Source organism: Xenopus tropicalis, chromosome 4 (assembly GCF_000004195.4).
Source record: "Xenopus tropicalis strain Nigerian chromosome 4, UCB_Xtro_10.0, whole genome shotgun sequence".
In the NCBI taxonomy this organism is placed as follows: domain Eukaryota; kingdom Metazoa; phylum Chordata; class Amphibia; order Anura; family Pipidae; genus Xenopus; species Xenopus tropicalis.
The window spans coordinates 151,194,023-151,210,262 of record NC_030680.2 but is presented as its reverse complement, the minus strand read 5'-3'; the positions used below and the strand labels follow the sequence as shown (position 1 = coordinate 151,210,262).

General features: G+C 49.9%; 1 protein-coding gene across 1 annotated transcript; it reads right to left on the bottom strand.

The window, feature by feature from the left end:
* Positions 1–2,941: 2,941 nt before the first annotated feature.
* On the bottom strand, positions 2,942–15,728 carry tamm41 (TAM41 mitochondrial translocator assembly and maintenance homolog). The gene is made up of 8 exons (XM_031901361.1): positions 15,002–15,728; positions 12,872–13,103; positions 10,682–10,828; positions 6,484–6,681; positions 5,792–5,937; positions 5,541–5,706; positions 5,138–5,200; positions 2,942–3,128 (listed from the first exon to the last, which is right to left on the bottom strand). The coding sequence occupies exons 1-8, from the start codon at positions 15,137–15,139 to the stop codon at positions 3,052–3,054; spliced, it is 1,167 nt and encodes a 388-aa protein (XP_031757221.1). The 5' UTR covers positions 15,140–15,728; the 3' UTR covers positions 2,942–3,051.
* Between the last annotated feature and the right edge of the window lie 512 nt (positions 15,729–16,240).

The window sequence follows — 16,240 nt, the reverse complement described above, 5'->3', positions numbered from 1 at the left end:
ACCATAAAACTATGGCACATAGGGATTCCCCTGTACTAAGCACAATTCAGCAGGAACAGCCCCCTAAGTTTGCTCATAGCCTGTACAGAGAGATACCATAAAACTATGGCACATAGGGATTCCCCTGTACTAAGCACAATTCAGCAGGAACAGCCCCCTAAGTTTGCTCATAGTCTGTACAGAGAGATACCATAAAACTATGGCACATAGGGATTCCCCTGTACTAAGCACAATTCAGCAGGAACAGCCCCCTAAGTTTGCTCATAGCCTGTACAGAGAGATACCATAAAACTATGGCACATAGGGATTCCCCTGTACTAAGCACAATTCAGCAGGAACAGCCCCCTAAGTTTGCCCATAGCCTGTACAGAGAGATACCATAAAACTATGGCACATAGGGATTCCCCTGTACTAAGCACAATTCAGCAGGAACAGCCCCCTAAGTTGCCCATAGCCTGTACAGAGAGATACCATAAAACTATGGCACATAGGGATTCCCCTGTACTAAGCACAATTCAGCAGGAACAGCCCCCTAAGTTTGCTCATAGCCTGTACAGAGAGATACCATAAAACTATGGCACATAGGGATTCCCCTGTACTAAGCACAATTCAGCAGGAACAGCCCCCTAAGTTTGCCCATAGCCTGTACAGAGAGATACCATAAAACTATGGCACATAGGGATTCCCCTGTACTAAGCACAATTCAGCAGGAACTGCCCCCTAAGTTTGCTCATAGCCTGTACAGAGAGATACCATAAAACTATGGCACATAGGGATTCCCCTGTACTAAGCACAATTTAGCAGGAACAGTCTGCAAGGCTGACCCACAGTTTGGATGCTGTGTTGGTAACAGACTATACTTTGCTGTTAGACTCACACACTGGAACATAATACAATTATAGTGCAGTAAAATGAAAACAAGATGGAGTTCAGAGGTGAGTTCCCAGAAGCCCCGGGTGGGGGGGGGGTACATCTGGATTTCTACAATGTGCAGCAGATCTGGATTTGATTTTGTTGGAGGGGACACGTTTCCCCCCGTGAGGAGCCGCCTGGGACGGGGGGGCAGTTACAGTTGCCCCGGGCTGATGGGAAACGGACTCTCGTTAGCGCCGAATCGACGCAAGAATTACGGCTCCAATAAAACCCATACACAATAAAGCGACTGGCAGATCTGGGTTCAGGAGTCGCGTTAGTGAGTGCAGCTCATGAGTCACATTGAATCATTCCTGGCCCCCATCCAGGGAGCAGCGGGGGGGGGCTCTATATTTAATCTGTGACCCCCCCCCCCGAGGGGAATGGAGAGAGGAAAGCACAGGGTTGTGGCCCCGGGAATATAGTGTTGGGGGGGCCGGGGGGGGGCTCTATATTTAATCTGTGACCCCCCCCCCGAGGGGAATGGAGAGAGGAAAGCACAGGGTTGTGGTCCCGGGAATATAGGGCCGGGGGGGGGCTCTATATTTAATCTGTGACCCCCCCCGAGGGGAATAGAGAGAGGAAAGCACAGGGTTGTGGCCCCGGGAATATAGTGTTGGGGGGGGCCGGGGGGGGCTCTATATTTAATCTGTGACCCCCCCCGAGGGGAATAGAGAGAGGAAAGCACAGGGTTGTGGCCCCGGGAATATAGGGTTGGGGGGGCCGGGGGGGGGGGCTCTATATTTAATCTGTGACCCCCCCCGAGGGGAATAGAGAGAGGAAAGCACAGGGTTGTGGCCCCGGGAATATAGGGTTGGGGGGGCCGGGGGGGGGCTCTATATTTAATCTGTGACCCCCCCCGAGGGGAATAGAGAGAGGAAAGCACAGGGTTGTGGCCCCGGGAATATAGGGTTGGGGGGGCCGGGGGGAACATCACGTGACCTCTCCCCGCACACAAAGAGCGCTCAGTGGCTCCGGGCTCCGCTCGCCTAAAGGACAAATAAAACCTTCTCAGGTTACACACGAGGCGAGAGAATAAAACACCTGTAATTTTAACCCAAAACTCTCAGCAGAGACCAACGAGCTCCGAAGGGACTCATTCTGGCACCGAGTCCAACATCTGTTCTACATCACATGGATAATTACCCCCCCCCCCAGTATATTTTATTCCTACTTTCCCTTTAACTCTTCTCTTTCCTATACAGACTGTGATCTGCCATAAAGCAGGGCAGGACTGCTGCTTACAATGGGGGGATCAGATAGGATCTGTGCCACTGTGACAGAATGCTCTGTTATACAGATAGCTAGAATCTCAGCCATAAAGCAGGGCAGGACTGCTGCTTACAATGGGGGGATCAGATAGGATCTGTGCCACTGTGACAGAATGCTCTGTTATACAGATAGCTAGAATCTCAGCCATAAAGCAGGGCAGGACTGCTGCTTACAATGGGGGGGGGGATCAGATAGGATCTGTGCCACTGTGACAGAATGCTCTGTTATACAGATAGCTAGAATCTCAGCCATAAAGCAGGGCAGGACTGCTGCTTACAATGGGGGGATCAGATAGGATCTGTGCCACTGTGACAGAATGCTCTGTTGTACAGATAGCTAGAATCTCAGCCATAAAGCAGGGCAGGACTGCTGCTTACAATGGGGGGATCAGATAGGATCTGTGCCACTGTGACAGAATGCTCTGTTATACAGATAGCTAGAATCTCAGCCATAAAGCAGGGCAGGACTGCTGCTTACAATGGGGGGATCAGATAGGATCTGTGCCACTGTGACAGAATGCTCTGTTATACAGATAGCTAGAATCTCAGCCATAAAGCAGGGCAGGACTGCTGGCTTACAGTGGGGGGGGGGGGGCGGGGGGGGGGGGGATTTTAGGGGTTGAACCTGTACCTGGGGCAGTTGTAGCACTGGGGCGCCCGGAAGATTGTGGTACTGCCAGCCTGGGAGCATTTCTATTGGCTGGATCCTTTGCATGCAGAGAGAAATGTGACTGGCAGAATGGCACTCTGGGGCGGCACCAAGTACAGAGATAATTTATTGGGTCACACAAAGCACCAGCAGGGGGCGCCATATTCATGGGTAACAGAGGCCTATAAATATAAATAAGGATCCGCGGAACAATAAACGTCACAACTTTCCCTTCCGGAGGCTCCGCAGCATTTTGTAGAGTTTCTTGGAGCTGTACTGCGCCGTCTTCCTGACTCCTGCAGGGGCAAGAAAAGGGGCAATTAATGTACTGCGCCGTCTTCCTGACTCCTGCAGGGGCAAGAAAAGGGGCAATTAATGTACTGCGCCGTCTTCCTGACTCCTGCAGGGGCAAGAAAAGGGGCAATTAATGTACTGCGCCGTCTTCCTGACTCCTGCAGGGGCAAGAAAAGGGGCAATTAATGTACTGCGCCATCTTCCTGACTCCTGCAGGGGCAAGAAAAGGGGCAATTAATGTACTGCGCCGTCTTCCTGACTCCTGCAGGGGCAAGAAAAGGGGCAATTAATGTACTGCGCCGTCTTCCTGACTCCTGCAGGGGCAAGAAAAGGGGCAATTAATGTACTGCGCCGTCTTCCTGACTCCTGCAGGGGCAAGAAAAGGGGCAATTAATGTACTGCGCCGTCTTCCTGACTCCTGCAGGGGCAAGAAAAGGGGCAATTAATGTACTGCGCCATCTTCCTGACTCCTGCAGGGGCAAGAAAAGGGGCAATTAATGTACTGCGGCCGTCTTCCTGACTCCTGCAGGGGCAAGAAAAGGGGCAATTAATGTACTGCGCCATCTTCCTGACTCCTGCAGGGGCAAGAAAAGGGGCAATTAATGTACTGCGCCGTCTTCCTGACTCCTGCAGGGGCAAGAAAAGGGGCAATTAATGTACTGCGCCGTCTTCCTGACTCCTGCAAATAATGAAGACCAATTGAAAAGTTGCTAAGAATTGGTCATTCTATAACAAATTAAAAGTTAATTTAAAGGTGAACTGCCCCTTTGAACCCCAATACCAATTAGCGGTGAGATGTGCAGTTCAGCACCATCTCTGCGGGGGGAGATGGGGAGCAGGCCGTACCATTCCCACGTTACAGGGGGCATAATGTTCGCCAGATAAAGCTTCTCAATGTGACTATTTCAGGGCACAGAATGGGACAGGGTTGGAGAGGCAAAACTGGGGGGGCCCCTATCAGCCGCTGGCTTATTGCTATGGAGAAGGTCTGGCGCTGTAATTGCTGCAGTTGTTAAATCCCCCCTCCTCTTTCTATAGGTAGGTCCTAAGGTTGGGTGGTCCCAAGAGAACGGAAGCAACAAAGGATTAAAGGGTAAGTAAAACAAAAAAGAAGAAATAGCATAGATACAGCTAGAACCCCAGATTCCATTATGATCGGTACCCATAAATAAACATCAATGGCAATTGGGTGCTGTACAGGGGGGTGCTGGGGAGCTGTAAGGGGGGGCGTGCTGGGGAGCTGTAAGGGGGGGGTGCTGGCGAGCTGTACAGGGGGTGCTGGGGAGCTGTACAGGGGGGTGCTGGGAGCTGTAAGGGGGGGCGTGCTGGGGAGCTGTACAGGGGGGGTGCTGGGGAGCTGTACAGGGGGGTGCTGGGGAGCTGTACAGGGGGGTGCTGGGAGCTGTAAGGGGGGGCGTGCTGGGGAGCTGTACAGGGGGGTGCTGGGGAGCTGTACAGGGGGGTGCTGGGGAGCTGTACAGGGGGGTGCTGGGGAGCTGTAAGGGGGGGCGTGCTGGGCACTGCACAAGGGGCGCAGAGCCGGTAAGTGATCCAGTAACACAATCCTTCCCAATACTCACGGCTGCCTTATCCGATACTCGGGCCCCGGGGGAGACACTGCCAGTGGCAACTCACCCTCCCCCTGGATAATAAGTGATGGAGAGGGTAGAACTGCATCTCCCCTACAGGGGATGAATATGAGAAACCAATGGGGAAAGGTGGCAGATTTCCTTGTTTGTGCTCCCGCGGGGGAAGCGTTTCCTGGTACTCAGGTCACTACTTCCTGTCTGGCCAATCACAGCAGGCCACTCTTGCTTAACTGCAGGTGTTCTACACATTCACTCAGGATCAGATGCTCTTTGCCAGGCAGCAGTGCTGTAAGGGAATTGTTGGGAGTGTGGGGCAGACAAGGAAGCCCGACTGGGGCAGAGGAAACAAGACCCTAAAGTGATTATCTATGAAATCCGCAGCAGCACTACTGGGGCAAGTATAGGGGTAACATGGCACTTACCCGCAGTAAGGATGCCCTTGGCGCTCTGAGAGACGCTGGAGGACCTGACAATACCATAGAGAGCTGCAGGGAGAGAGAGCGGCAGGTTAGAGCGCAGAGGAATAAGCCAATCAGGAGACAGATATCTGCACCTTGCAATAAATGCCCCGCCCACTGCAGTGGCCCCACAGCATTCAGGTGAGGGCCCCCCACTTTGTACAGAGGAGTCAGCAGCATGGGTTTAACCCTTTCTACACTGGCAGAGCGGAGGTTACCAGCCTGTGGCCCTCTGGGTGGCGCCACCCTGTGCACGTACCATTGCGCAGACAGAATGTGGGTGCCCACAAGTGCATCAACCGCAGGAGAGCAGCTTCCGCACAAGAATATTCTCCAGTAAATACCCCCCCCTGTGGCCCCTACTTACCCTGCTGCACCACATTCCCACAATCGGGGTCCTGCGCCACCTGCAGTAAAATCTCCTCCACGTCCCGGTTCTTCCCTGGGGGGTCAACAAGCGCCGCCATGTTCTGCTGCAGCTTCTTGGGCAAAGCCATCAGCTGCTGGTACTGCCCCTCGGGGCTCTTATCCACCTGCGGGGGGCAGAATAACCCAGTTATAACACAATTAGTTGTACCCATAATGTGGGGGCCATACGTATAACAGGGAGGCTCTTACCTCCACTCTGCCCTGCTTTGCTTTGTACACTGCCAGGGGGCAATCCTGCAGGATGGGGGCGTAGAGCTTCTGGAAATGGGGCACGTTCGGCTTCACTATGTTCAGCACTTTGTCCTTGTCCTCCCCAATAATCATGCGAAAGTCTCCTTAAATAAAATCCATCCCATGTCAGAACCACGGGGGGGGGGGGCACTGATATTTCCTGGTACCCACAGCGCCATTAGCGGGTCAGTAACCCCCATACACATACACACAGGAGCTGAGTATAAAGGGAAACATCTGCCCCCCCCCCCCCATTATTGCTCTTTATGTGCCATTAGCGGGTCAGTAACCCCCATACACATACACACAGGAGCCGAGTATAAAGGGAAAATCTGCCCCCCCCCCATTATTGCTCTTTTTGTGCCATTTCATCTAAATACTCTGCTGTCAATCAGTGATACTTTGTATCACATGGGCCATTTCCTCCAATGAAATGTGAGGGCCCAGGGCCCAGTACTGTTTGGACCATTTAGGAATGATCTTAGAGCAGATCCATTGTAGTACAAGCCCCTCCCCTTACCAGAACAGTGGGAGGGGTCAGCCTACAAGCAGGAAGTGAGATGGGGGAGGAGCTATGGATACAGGTAGGGATTGGCTGCTTTCATTATAGGGATCAGACGAATGATTCGTGGCAAATGCCCCCCCAGTACCGGCGTAGGAGAGCCCCGCAATCTGCAGGTACAGTTCCTCCTCAGAGAAGCTTTCGGGGAGCATAAGGAAGGCGGCAGTCAGCGCACTCTTCAGATTGGTGCTCAGGGCTGTGTGGAGCCGCCCCTCGTCCCGCTGGGTCAGGATTTTCACCTGGAACATCAAAATGGCCCAAAGCTCAGTCATGTGACATGGGAAACCAATCAAATGTCAAGTTATATTTCATACTCTGATTGGCTACAGGTTATTCTAGCCTTGGTGAAGTTCTAACGCTCTGATTGGCTACAGGTTATTTTAGCCTTGGTGAAGTTTTAATGCTCTGATTGGCTACAGGTTATTCTAGCCTTAGTGAAGTTCTAATGCTCCGATTGGCTACAGGTTATTTTAGCCTTAGTGAAGTTCTAACGCTCTGATTGGCTAGCATGGTTATTTTCTAAGCTGTATTGAGATTCTAATTGTCTAACCGATTGGAGCTACAAGGTTATCTTAGCTCTTAGTGCCAAGTCTAACCCGCTCTATCGTAGTAGGGCTATGCATGGGTAGTTTACTACAGCCTTGATGAGTTTTATGCATTCTGTTTGCTTATCAGGATGTATATCTAAGTCCATTGGTGACATTGGTTTCTAACAATGCTCACGAAGTGCTATCAGGTTATTTAGCGTAGTGAATGTTCTAGCGCTCTAGATCTGGCTACCATGGTGATATCTAGTGCCCTTTGTGGTGATAGTTTTGAACAGTGCGGGAGGGAGAGCTACCATGGTTATCTTCCTTCCAGGTCTTGAGTGAGAGTTCTGATATGCTCCTGATTGGCTACAGGTTATTTTAGTCCTAGTGAACGTTCAACGCTCATGATTGGACTAGCAGGTTATTCTAAGCCTTCGCACTGAAGTTCTACATGCTCTGCGATTGAGGCTAGCAGGTCCGGTCTAGCAGCACCGTGGTTAGATAGAAGGCGAAACAAGGGCCTGTGTTTTTCCCCTGTGGTGCTGGCCGCGTTCCACAGCAACAGGACACACAAGTAAGATAAAGTGCGGCATTAGCCCAAAATCCATAGCTGGAACCACCATAAAGACTGGTCTCTGATCTGGGCCCGAATGGCAAGGGTGAAAAAAAAGAGTGTAGCCCAACTGGGGCGAGTGATGGTTCCATGAAGTTCTGAAGCTGAGTATAAGCAAACCAAACCAGTGAAGCAAGGAACCCAGTGTTCATCACCCATCTACGTTACACCAGGCAGAATGATGGAAAGTTGCGCGGAGACAGGATCAACGTCTGGGCTAAACTCCAGACATACGTCCGAGGTCCTAAGTTCCCTGGCTTATCTGTGAGCGGCGCGCGGGACCCATGTCTAGTGTGCGAGCATGTTTTGGCGGGTAAGTGATGAGCCAGGATCGTTTTGCCACTCGCCCGTCCGGCTTGCAGCAAGCCCAGTGTGGAAATCGTGGTTAGAGCGACGAATCTAGGCCCCTCGGTACAGACTCGTGTTATGCGTCAGTAGGTAGATTAACGTACACGCGGTATACCTCTTCCACTATACCATGGGCGAGCGAACGGAAGTCAATTGTGGCAAACTGAACAGGGGAGGGGATTAGGGGCACAACAATGGCCTCAGTGGAAAAAGCAAATGTTGTGAAATTTAGCCCAAATCTGCGAATGTACCAACGATTGGATCAGCACCCAACAAGGGAACATTCACTGACAGTATCTCCGCGTGTGTGTAATCAGCTAGTCACCAGGTCTGGGGCCTGTCCAGCCAACAGGATGCTGTGATGCTGGGTATGAGGGGGCTAGCGGGTACACTGGGTATATATGAGGGACAGTGTACCCTAGCTGGGTTTTTTCGGTGAACGCTGGGTAAGGAAGGTCCTGGTAACAAGCTGGAGGAGGCGCCATACAAGCCAGGGAGCAAGGGACATACCCAAACCGATGGAGGCGGTTCTTCTAGAGCTGTGCATAAGGCGTATGGCACTAGGCTACATTATATCTGCGAGCGTCACACCCAGTTGGCACCAAGCTAAAGAGTAATGGAACATGTACTAAGGGAAAACTAATCTGCAACAAACATAGTTAGATTTGGGGGATAAATGATGAGCTGAGGCAGTGGCCGACCACTCAATAGGGGACACATCAACTTACACATCTGTGAATGCAGGTTCTTTTCAGGCAGGAATACCAAAATGGTACCGTGTGTAACACTTAATACTCTCAGTGGGCCCACAAAACATTAGGTGATAAGACACTGAGCCCCCCAGATTCCCTTTATGCATGCTTTAGTCGCTCTTGCAACCTGTACATTTCACATAATTTCATTACTTGCCTTCGCCCCCTGATATAAATTATATAAAGATTGGGTAGACCGACCCCTCACATTTCAGCTACCATATAACTAGGATACCATCCCCCCAGGTGTAAGGCTTCAATCCAACTGGCGGCAGCCAGCCTAATATCCCCATAAAGCTGATGTCGCCCCATTCCCCTTATCCAGCTTAAGGTCGGCTCTTTCCTGTACTTTCTCTATGCATATGACTGCTCTCTCCCTTATATTAATTGTTAGTATTATATGTGTCAAGATGACATTCCACTCTCCCCCTGTGAAACTGCCCGCTTGACCCCAGAGATATAAACCAATACCAACTAGGGACCAGCCTATTTACACATCATTTACGATTCACCATTACAACCGCAAGTTATCAAGACTTAGATCGCCTCGTATCTGTACATTTCTCTAATCATTCTCTGTAATAACCCCGCCCGTATATAACTTATATAGGAGTGACCCGCCCCTCTCAACTGGGCTCATCCCACCCATGTTAACAATCCGCAACTAGGGCAGGCCAGCCGTTTCCCATAACTGAGGATCCCGCCCATTCCTTTATCAGTCGCTAGTACGCGTCTTCCCCTGCCCAGTCTATTCCTCTTACTGCAATTTAATTCTTCGCCTTTTGTGCCCCCTATTATATTTACACATATAGGTTAGTGGACCCCTCTTAATATTTATACGTATATATATGGAGGTAGTACAGAAACACCGGATGTGAGATTCTTTAGACATAACATTTATCCCACGAACATGCCTTGGCAATAAAAATAGACCCAGAAACCCATTATAGGTAGTATAATATATCCAAAGGTGAATGACGGCGCGAAATACGCCACCCAGCTCCCTTTAACTGTCCCCTCTCCCCAGCTGTAACCAATTACCGCACTGGGCATGTCCTCCATACAACTGAAGCCGCATGTTGCCCTTTACAAAGCAAGATGCTTTAGTCGCTCTTTTTATCGCCTGTATCTTTCTACCTTTCCATTAACCAAATGGCCCCTAAATCCCCGATATATGAATATACGGAGTAGTGTATGTGACCCTGCACACTATAACTGTCCGCCTTTCCCGCTATGTAACCAATCCAACTGGGTTCAGCCTTTCCCCATAACTGATGATCCCATTCCCTTTATCAGCTGTTCGCAAGTCTACCCTGTTATCATTTCTTTCTCTATTTATCATATGACTAATATTGCTCTTGTCACCGATGCCTCTTAATTAATTTATTATATTAGTGAAAAGCGCGTCGCCGCCTTGAACTGTGCCTCCGCCCCCGCGGCCCTATTGTAACCAATCCCAATCTGGGCCAGACCTTCTAGCCTAACTGAGCCCATGTGTCTTATCGCTTTCGCTTTTTCATTTCCTACTCTCTATTTCAGTACTACTGCGACCTTCCCTTCCCCCTTATATCTTTATATAGTAGTGACCCCCCCCCCCCTTAACTGCCGGCCTTTCCCCATGTAACCAACTCCCAACTGGGCCAGAGCTCTTTCCATCAACGTGAGGCCGCATCCCCGCGTTATCAGAACTTACCGTCGCTCTTGTAGCGCCTGTACTTTTCTTCTATTTCAGTTACTGCCCCCCATATAGGACTGTATTTAATTATATGTTTATGAGTAGAACCCGTCCAGGAGCCCTTAAAACTTGCTCTACAGCCTGTAATCCCCAGTGTACCAATCCCAAACTGGGGTCCAGGGCCTTCACTAATTGAGGCCCATTCCTTATCTAGGCTTAGTGTCGCTTTCCCCTGTACTGTCTCTATTTCATACTGGCCGCCCCCTTATATATTGGTATATATATTAATCCGATGCCCCCCGCACTCGATTCACCCTAATTGTCGCAGACGGCCACCTCAACAGATCGAGGGTAATCATATTGCTCACTGCGTTCACTTTCGCTGTGACAACTCACACGGAATATTGTGAAGACGGCAGTTCCAGCAGAGTAGCAGCGTCCTTCCAGTGCAAGCAAATCGCTCCCAGCGAGCGTCTCGTGTGCCACACCCTGAACTAGCCCGTACTTTATACAGGCTGCAGAGTTGAAGCACAGCACTGCTCACCTGAGGCATTCAGGGCATATGTGTTTGACGTATTAATATAAGAGCTAATAATATTATTATATGTTATATTATTATCTTATATTAATATATTTTTTAATACTATAGTGAGTTAAGTGTATATTTCTACCCCTCCGGTGATTGCCTTATAAAGGAGTACATAACTTTTGCAACGCTTGATCGTCGAGGTATAAGAACAGTGGTGTAGTGATGTAATTTGAGAACCAGTGTTTTGAAAATAACATCAGGTGACTTAACATATTCACTTTAGAGGTTTAACAATAAGAGGGTCACAGTTATTCACTACTTATATAGTGTAGTTGTACATGTTTTGCATTCCCATATTGGGACCTATACTGGTAAAAGTATATGGTGCGGATTTTCCTCAAGAGAACACGTTACACTGATCAGATAACACAGATAGAGTTTATAAAAGCGAATTCAGTTGACCTGCAAGAGCCGTGTGCCTTTATGATGTAGGGCGTGGCACAGAACGCACACTTCCCATCAGGAAGACTAGCTAATGCCATCCTTATGCATATTACAAGTAGAGGAGGAACATTGACTCGCTTATAGAGAAAGGTAATCAACATCAGAAGTCAACCTGTACTCACAGACCAGGGCCTGAAGCAGCCCTTGTGCCATTAATAATGGGGAGGCACAGAAAACCCCATCATGTGAACTGCTAATGATCCTTATCGATTTTACAGTAAGCGAGGGTACGATTATAAACCCTTATAGATACATGAAGATGGAAATTACTCAGAGTTCCCTTGTATAACTCTAGGCCTTGAACAGACCTGTAGTGCCTTATATTAATGGTGGGGCAGCAGAACTGCCACCTCTCAGAATCTGTACTGGCTATAGATTATCGCGCTTTATCATTTACAGTACGAGAGTGGTTACATTACCATCCTTATAAATTGACATGATTATATATATATAATGATATATATATTATTTTTTATCGAGCTGGCTATATATAATTTAATATGGGAGGCGTTTATGGTATTACGTATAGGGAATACCTGAGCTTCCGTCTTTGTAGGTTCCAATCGACCACAGATCCAGTAGCACAGCCACAGCCAAGGCTCGTACTTATCACAACTAAGGGAGGAGCACACCGCTATGCCCCACACGATCCATATTCCCTGGGCACGGGTCAAAAAAACAAGAAATGATAGAAGAATCTATCCATCCAGAGTGCCGCACACGGACACCGACTCCTGATATCTACCAAAGAACCACGTGTGTTCTTATTGAAAAAATCGCATATTTACACCTGTATGTTCACAGTCGCTGGTTAGCAGGTAACAGGTGGTGGTTCCGTTTTGTCCTGTCCGTTGCGACGATTTATTCCTAGGCTTCTCTGTGGCGTAACCGACCCTTACTTGGTTCTGGTTTACTCACCTGATGCGTGTCTCCTACAAGATCATTCAGGAGTACGCATAGGAACTTTTGTGCGCCTGAGCGGCGAGAGGCATATCATTATGGAATGGCACCCCTTAGCCCGTCGCAACTGGACACGACTTGCATGAATGCTGGCTGAGCGTGAACTCCTGTATTAGTTTTTTTGTAACATTTTTGTAAGCTGTTCTTTGCAACGTATGTTCTTTGCACCACAGTATCAAATTTGCAGTACTACGCTTACGATCTTATAACTTAACCTTGTTGCGTACGCCACTATAGGGAGGGGCAAACTAATCCATGTTGCTATTTTGGAACTGGAGGCTGTTGCATTTGAATTACCTTCGCTCTGCCGTGGGTCGCCGAGGCTTTGTACGAGACTGTGTTCATGGAGCCAAGGCCGTTTTTTTGCGCCATTTTGGTGGGTGGGGTATTTACTGTGGGTGCTGGGATATGGTCTGTTGGTTTGTCCCTGAGGAAGAGCACAGATTGTGCTCGAAACGTTGGAATTTTTTCAATAAAACCACTTTTTCTTTTGTATCAAGTCCCTGTGTGTGCGGCACTCTTTCTACTATATATATATATATATATATATAGAGTGAGTGTGTGCCCAGCTCAGAGCAGAGGGGCGGCGCAGTGCCAAGGTGCCACATACTTACTCTGCCATCGCAGGGCACCAGGGTATTATAATAGATGCCGGCGCCGTAGTTGTTCTGGACGGCAGCGATGTGTTTTGGGCCCAGGAACTTGAGGAAAGAGTAATGACTCCGGTTCTGAATGATATTCATCGTGTGCCAAGTCACTGGGTCGTCAACAGCAAATACAAAGTCCAACATCTTGTTCTGGGGGAGAGAATAATATGGGGATGAGCCCCCGGAGTCCTTATGTGAGTCACATAGATCCCTGCCCAGCGGGTACAGGTGTCAGTCTGTCTGTGGCACCACTGGTACCAAAGGGTTAACTCTGTGTTTGGGGATCAGTCTCCTAAAGCACTGGGATAAAAATCAGTACAGTAACGTTACCCCTATCCCCAGGTAACAGGGGCGTGTCTATACAGTAACACTACTCCTATTCCAAGGTAAAAGGGGCGTGTCTATACAGTAATGTTACCCCTATCCCCAGGTAATAGGGGCGTGTCTATACAGTAACACTACTCCTATCCCCAGGTAAAAGGGGCGTGTCTATACAGTAATGTTACCCCTATCCCCAGGTAACAGGGGCGTGTCTATACAGTAACACTACTCCTATCCCCAGGTAAAAGGGGCGTGTCTATACAGTAATGTTACTTCTATCCCCAGGTAAAAGGGGTGTGTCTATACAGTAATGTTACTCCTATCCCCAGGTAAAAGGGGTGTGTCTATAAAGTAACACTACTCCTATCAACAGGTAAAAGGGGCATGTCTATACAGTAACACTACTCCTATCCCCAGGTAAAAGGGGTGTGTCTATACAGTAACACTACTCCTATCCCCAGGTAAAAGGGGTGTGTCTATACAGTAACACTACTCCTATCCCCAGGTAAAAGGGGCGTGTCTCAGTACAGTATCGTTACCCCCTATCCCCAGGTAAAAGGGGCGTGTCTATACAGTAACACTACTCCTATCCCCAGGTAAAAGGGGCGTGTCTCAGTACAGTATCCTTACCCCCTATCCACAGGTAAAAGGGGTGTGTCTGTACAGTAACACTACTCTTATCCCCAGGTAAAAGGGGTGTGTCTGTACAGTAACATTATTCCTATCCCCAGGTAGAAGGGGGGTGTCTCAGTACAGTAACGTTACTCCTATCCCCAGGTGGAAGGGGGGTGCAGTACAGTAACGTTACTCCTATGCCCAGGTGGAAGGGGGGTGCAGTACAGTAACGTTACTCCTATGCCCAGGTGGAAGGGGGGTGCGGTACAGTAACGTTACTCCTATGGCCCGGTGGAAGGGGGGTGCGGTACAGTAACGTTACTCCTATGCCCAGGTGGAAGGGGGGTGCGGTACAGTAACGTTACTCCTATCCCCAGGTGGAAGAGGGGGGTGACGGTACAGTAACGTTACTCCTATGCCCAGGTGGAAGGGGGGTGCAGTACAAGTAACGTTACTCCTATCCCCAGGTGGAAGGGGGGTGCGAGCGTACAGTAACGTTACTCCTATGCCCAGGTGGAAGGGGGGTGCAGTACAGTAACGTTACTCCTATGCCCAGGTGGAAGGGGGGTGCAGTACAGTAACGTTACTGGGACCTATGCCCAGGTGGAAGGGGGGTGCGGTACAGTAACGTTACTCCTATGCCCAGGTGGAAGGGGGGTGCAGTACAGTAACGTTACTCCTATGCCCAGGTGGAAGGGGGGTGCAGTACAGTAACGTTACTCCTATGCCCAGGTGGAGAGGGGGTGCAGTACAGTAACGTTACTCCTATGCCCAGGTGAAGGGGGTTGCGGTACAGTAACGTTACTCCTATGCCCAGGTGGAAGGGGGGTGCGGTACAGTAACGTTACTCCTATGCCCAGGTGGAAGGGGGGTGCGGTACAGTAACGTTACTCCTATCCCCAGGTGGAAGGGGGGTGCGGTACAGGAATACCCCACACAATATGAGCAGTGCCGCACATTGCAGAGAAGAGACCCCAGGAGCCATGAGACCAGCCGGACCCTCAGAGACAGAACACGGCTGCCCGAGGGGGGTAGGAACCCAAGGGAACCGGGTCAGTACTGCGCAAAGCAAATACTCAATACAATGAATAGATATGGACTTTGGTTCTTACCCCAGCATCATTTTGGGGGGTACCCGACTGCCTAAACACCCCAGATCCATAAGCAAAGGCCAAGCTGATATCCTGGGGGAAGTAACCGAGGATCCTCCTGAACTGGAACCCTGTGCCCTGTATGGCTGGCAGTGCCATGTCCCCTCACTCACAGCCGCACTGGTGCCACTCAGCAGCAACACACATGGGTTTCAGCTGGGAGCAGCAAGACCAACTGCATGGGGCACCCACCATATACCCTGCAACCCACAGGCACCCACACTCACTGGGCTGGCACCAATACACTCCCACTCACTGGGCTGGCACCAATACACTCCCACTCACTGGGCTGGCACCAATACACTCCCACTCACTGGGCTGGCACCAATACACTCACACTCACTGGGCTGGCACCAATACACTCCCACTCACTGGGCTGGCACCAATACACTCCCACTCACTGGGCTGGCACCAATACACTCACACTCACTGGGCTGGCACCAATACACTCACACTCACTGGGCTGGCACCAATACACATACAGATACACTCACACTCAGATAGATACACTCACACACAAGCACCCACCTAAACCAAGCAGCACCCTATCTCCCACACAGATCTAGCGGCACCCACCCCACCTACATCACATGACACTGTACATTCCTCCCACAGCGCCCCCACAACTCCCAGCTACACACACACAATAACTCCCAGCTACACACACACAATAACTCCCAGCTACACACACACAATAACTCCCAGCTACACACACACAATAACTCCCAGCTACACACACACAATTACTCCCAGCTACACACACACAATAACTCCCAGCTACACACACAGCAATAACTCCCAGCTACACACACAATAACTCCCAGCTACACACACACACAATGACTCCCAGCTACACACACACAGATAACTCCGCAGCTACAGCCAGCACAGCACACATAACTCCCAGCTCTCATCACACACAATAACTCCGCAGCTATCATCACACACATCAAGACCCCAGCTAACACCAGCACACATGAAACGGTCCCGGAGCTAGGCAGCACCAGCAGCACGAATAGACATACGCCAAGTACAAGCACCACAACATCAATAACTCTGACCAGCTACAGCCACAGCACCAGCAATGACTCCCCAGCTACATGACACACACACACAATGACTCCCGCGACTACACACACCTACACACAAAACTCCCAGCTACACACAGCACGACAACAATATACTCCCCTAAGCACACAT

Coding starts and splice junctions, on each gene's coding strand:
- tamm41 (XM_031901361.1), bottom strand. CDS start 15,139: ATGGCACTGCCAGCCATACAGGGCACAGGGTTCCAGTTCAGGAGGATC. Junction 6,682..10,681: donor TCACAGCGAAAGTGAACGCA/GTGAGCAATATG, acceptor GACATTTGATTG/GTTTCCCATGTCACATGACT. Junction 5,201..5,540: donor TGGGAATGTGGTGCAGCAGG/GTAAGTAGGGGC, acceptor CTCTCCCTGCAG/CTCTCTATGGTATTGTCAGG.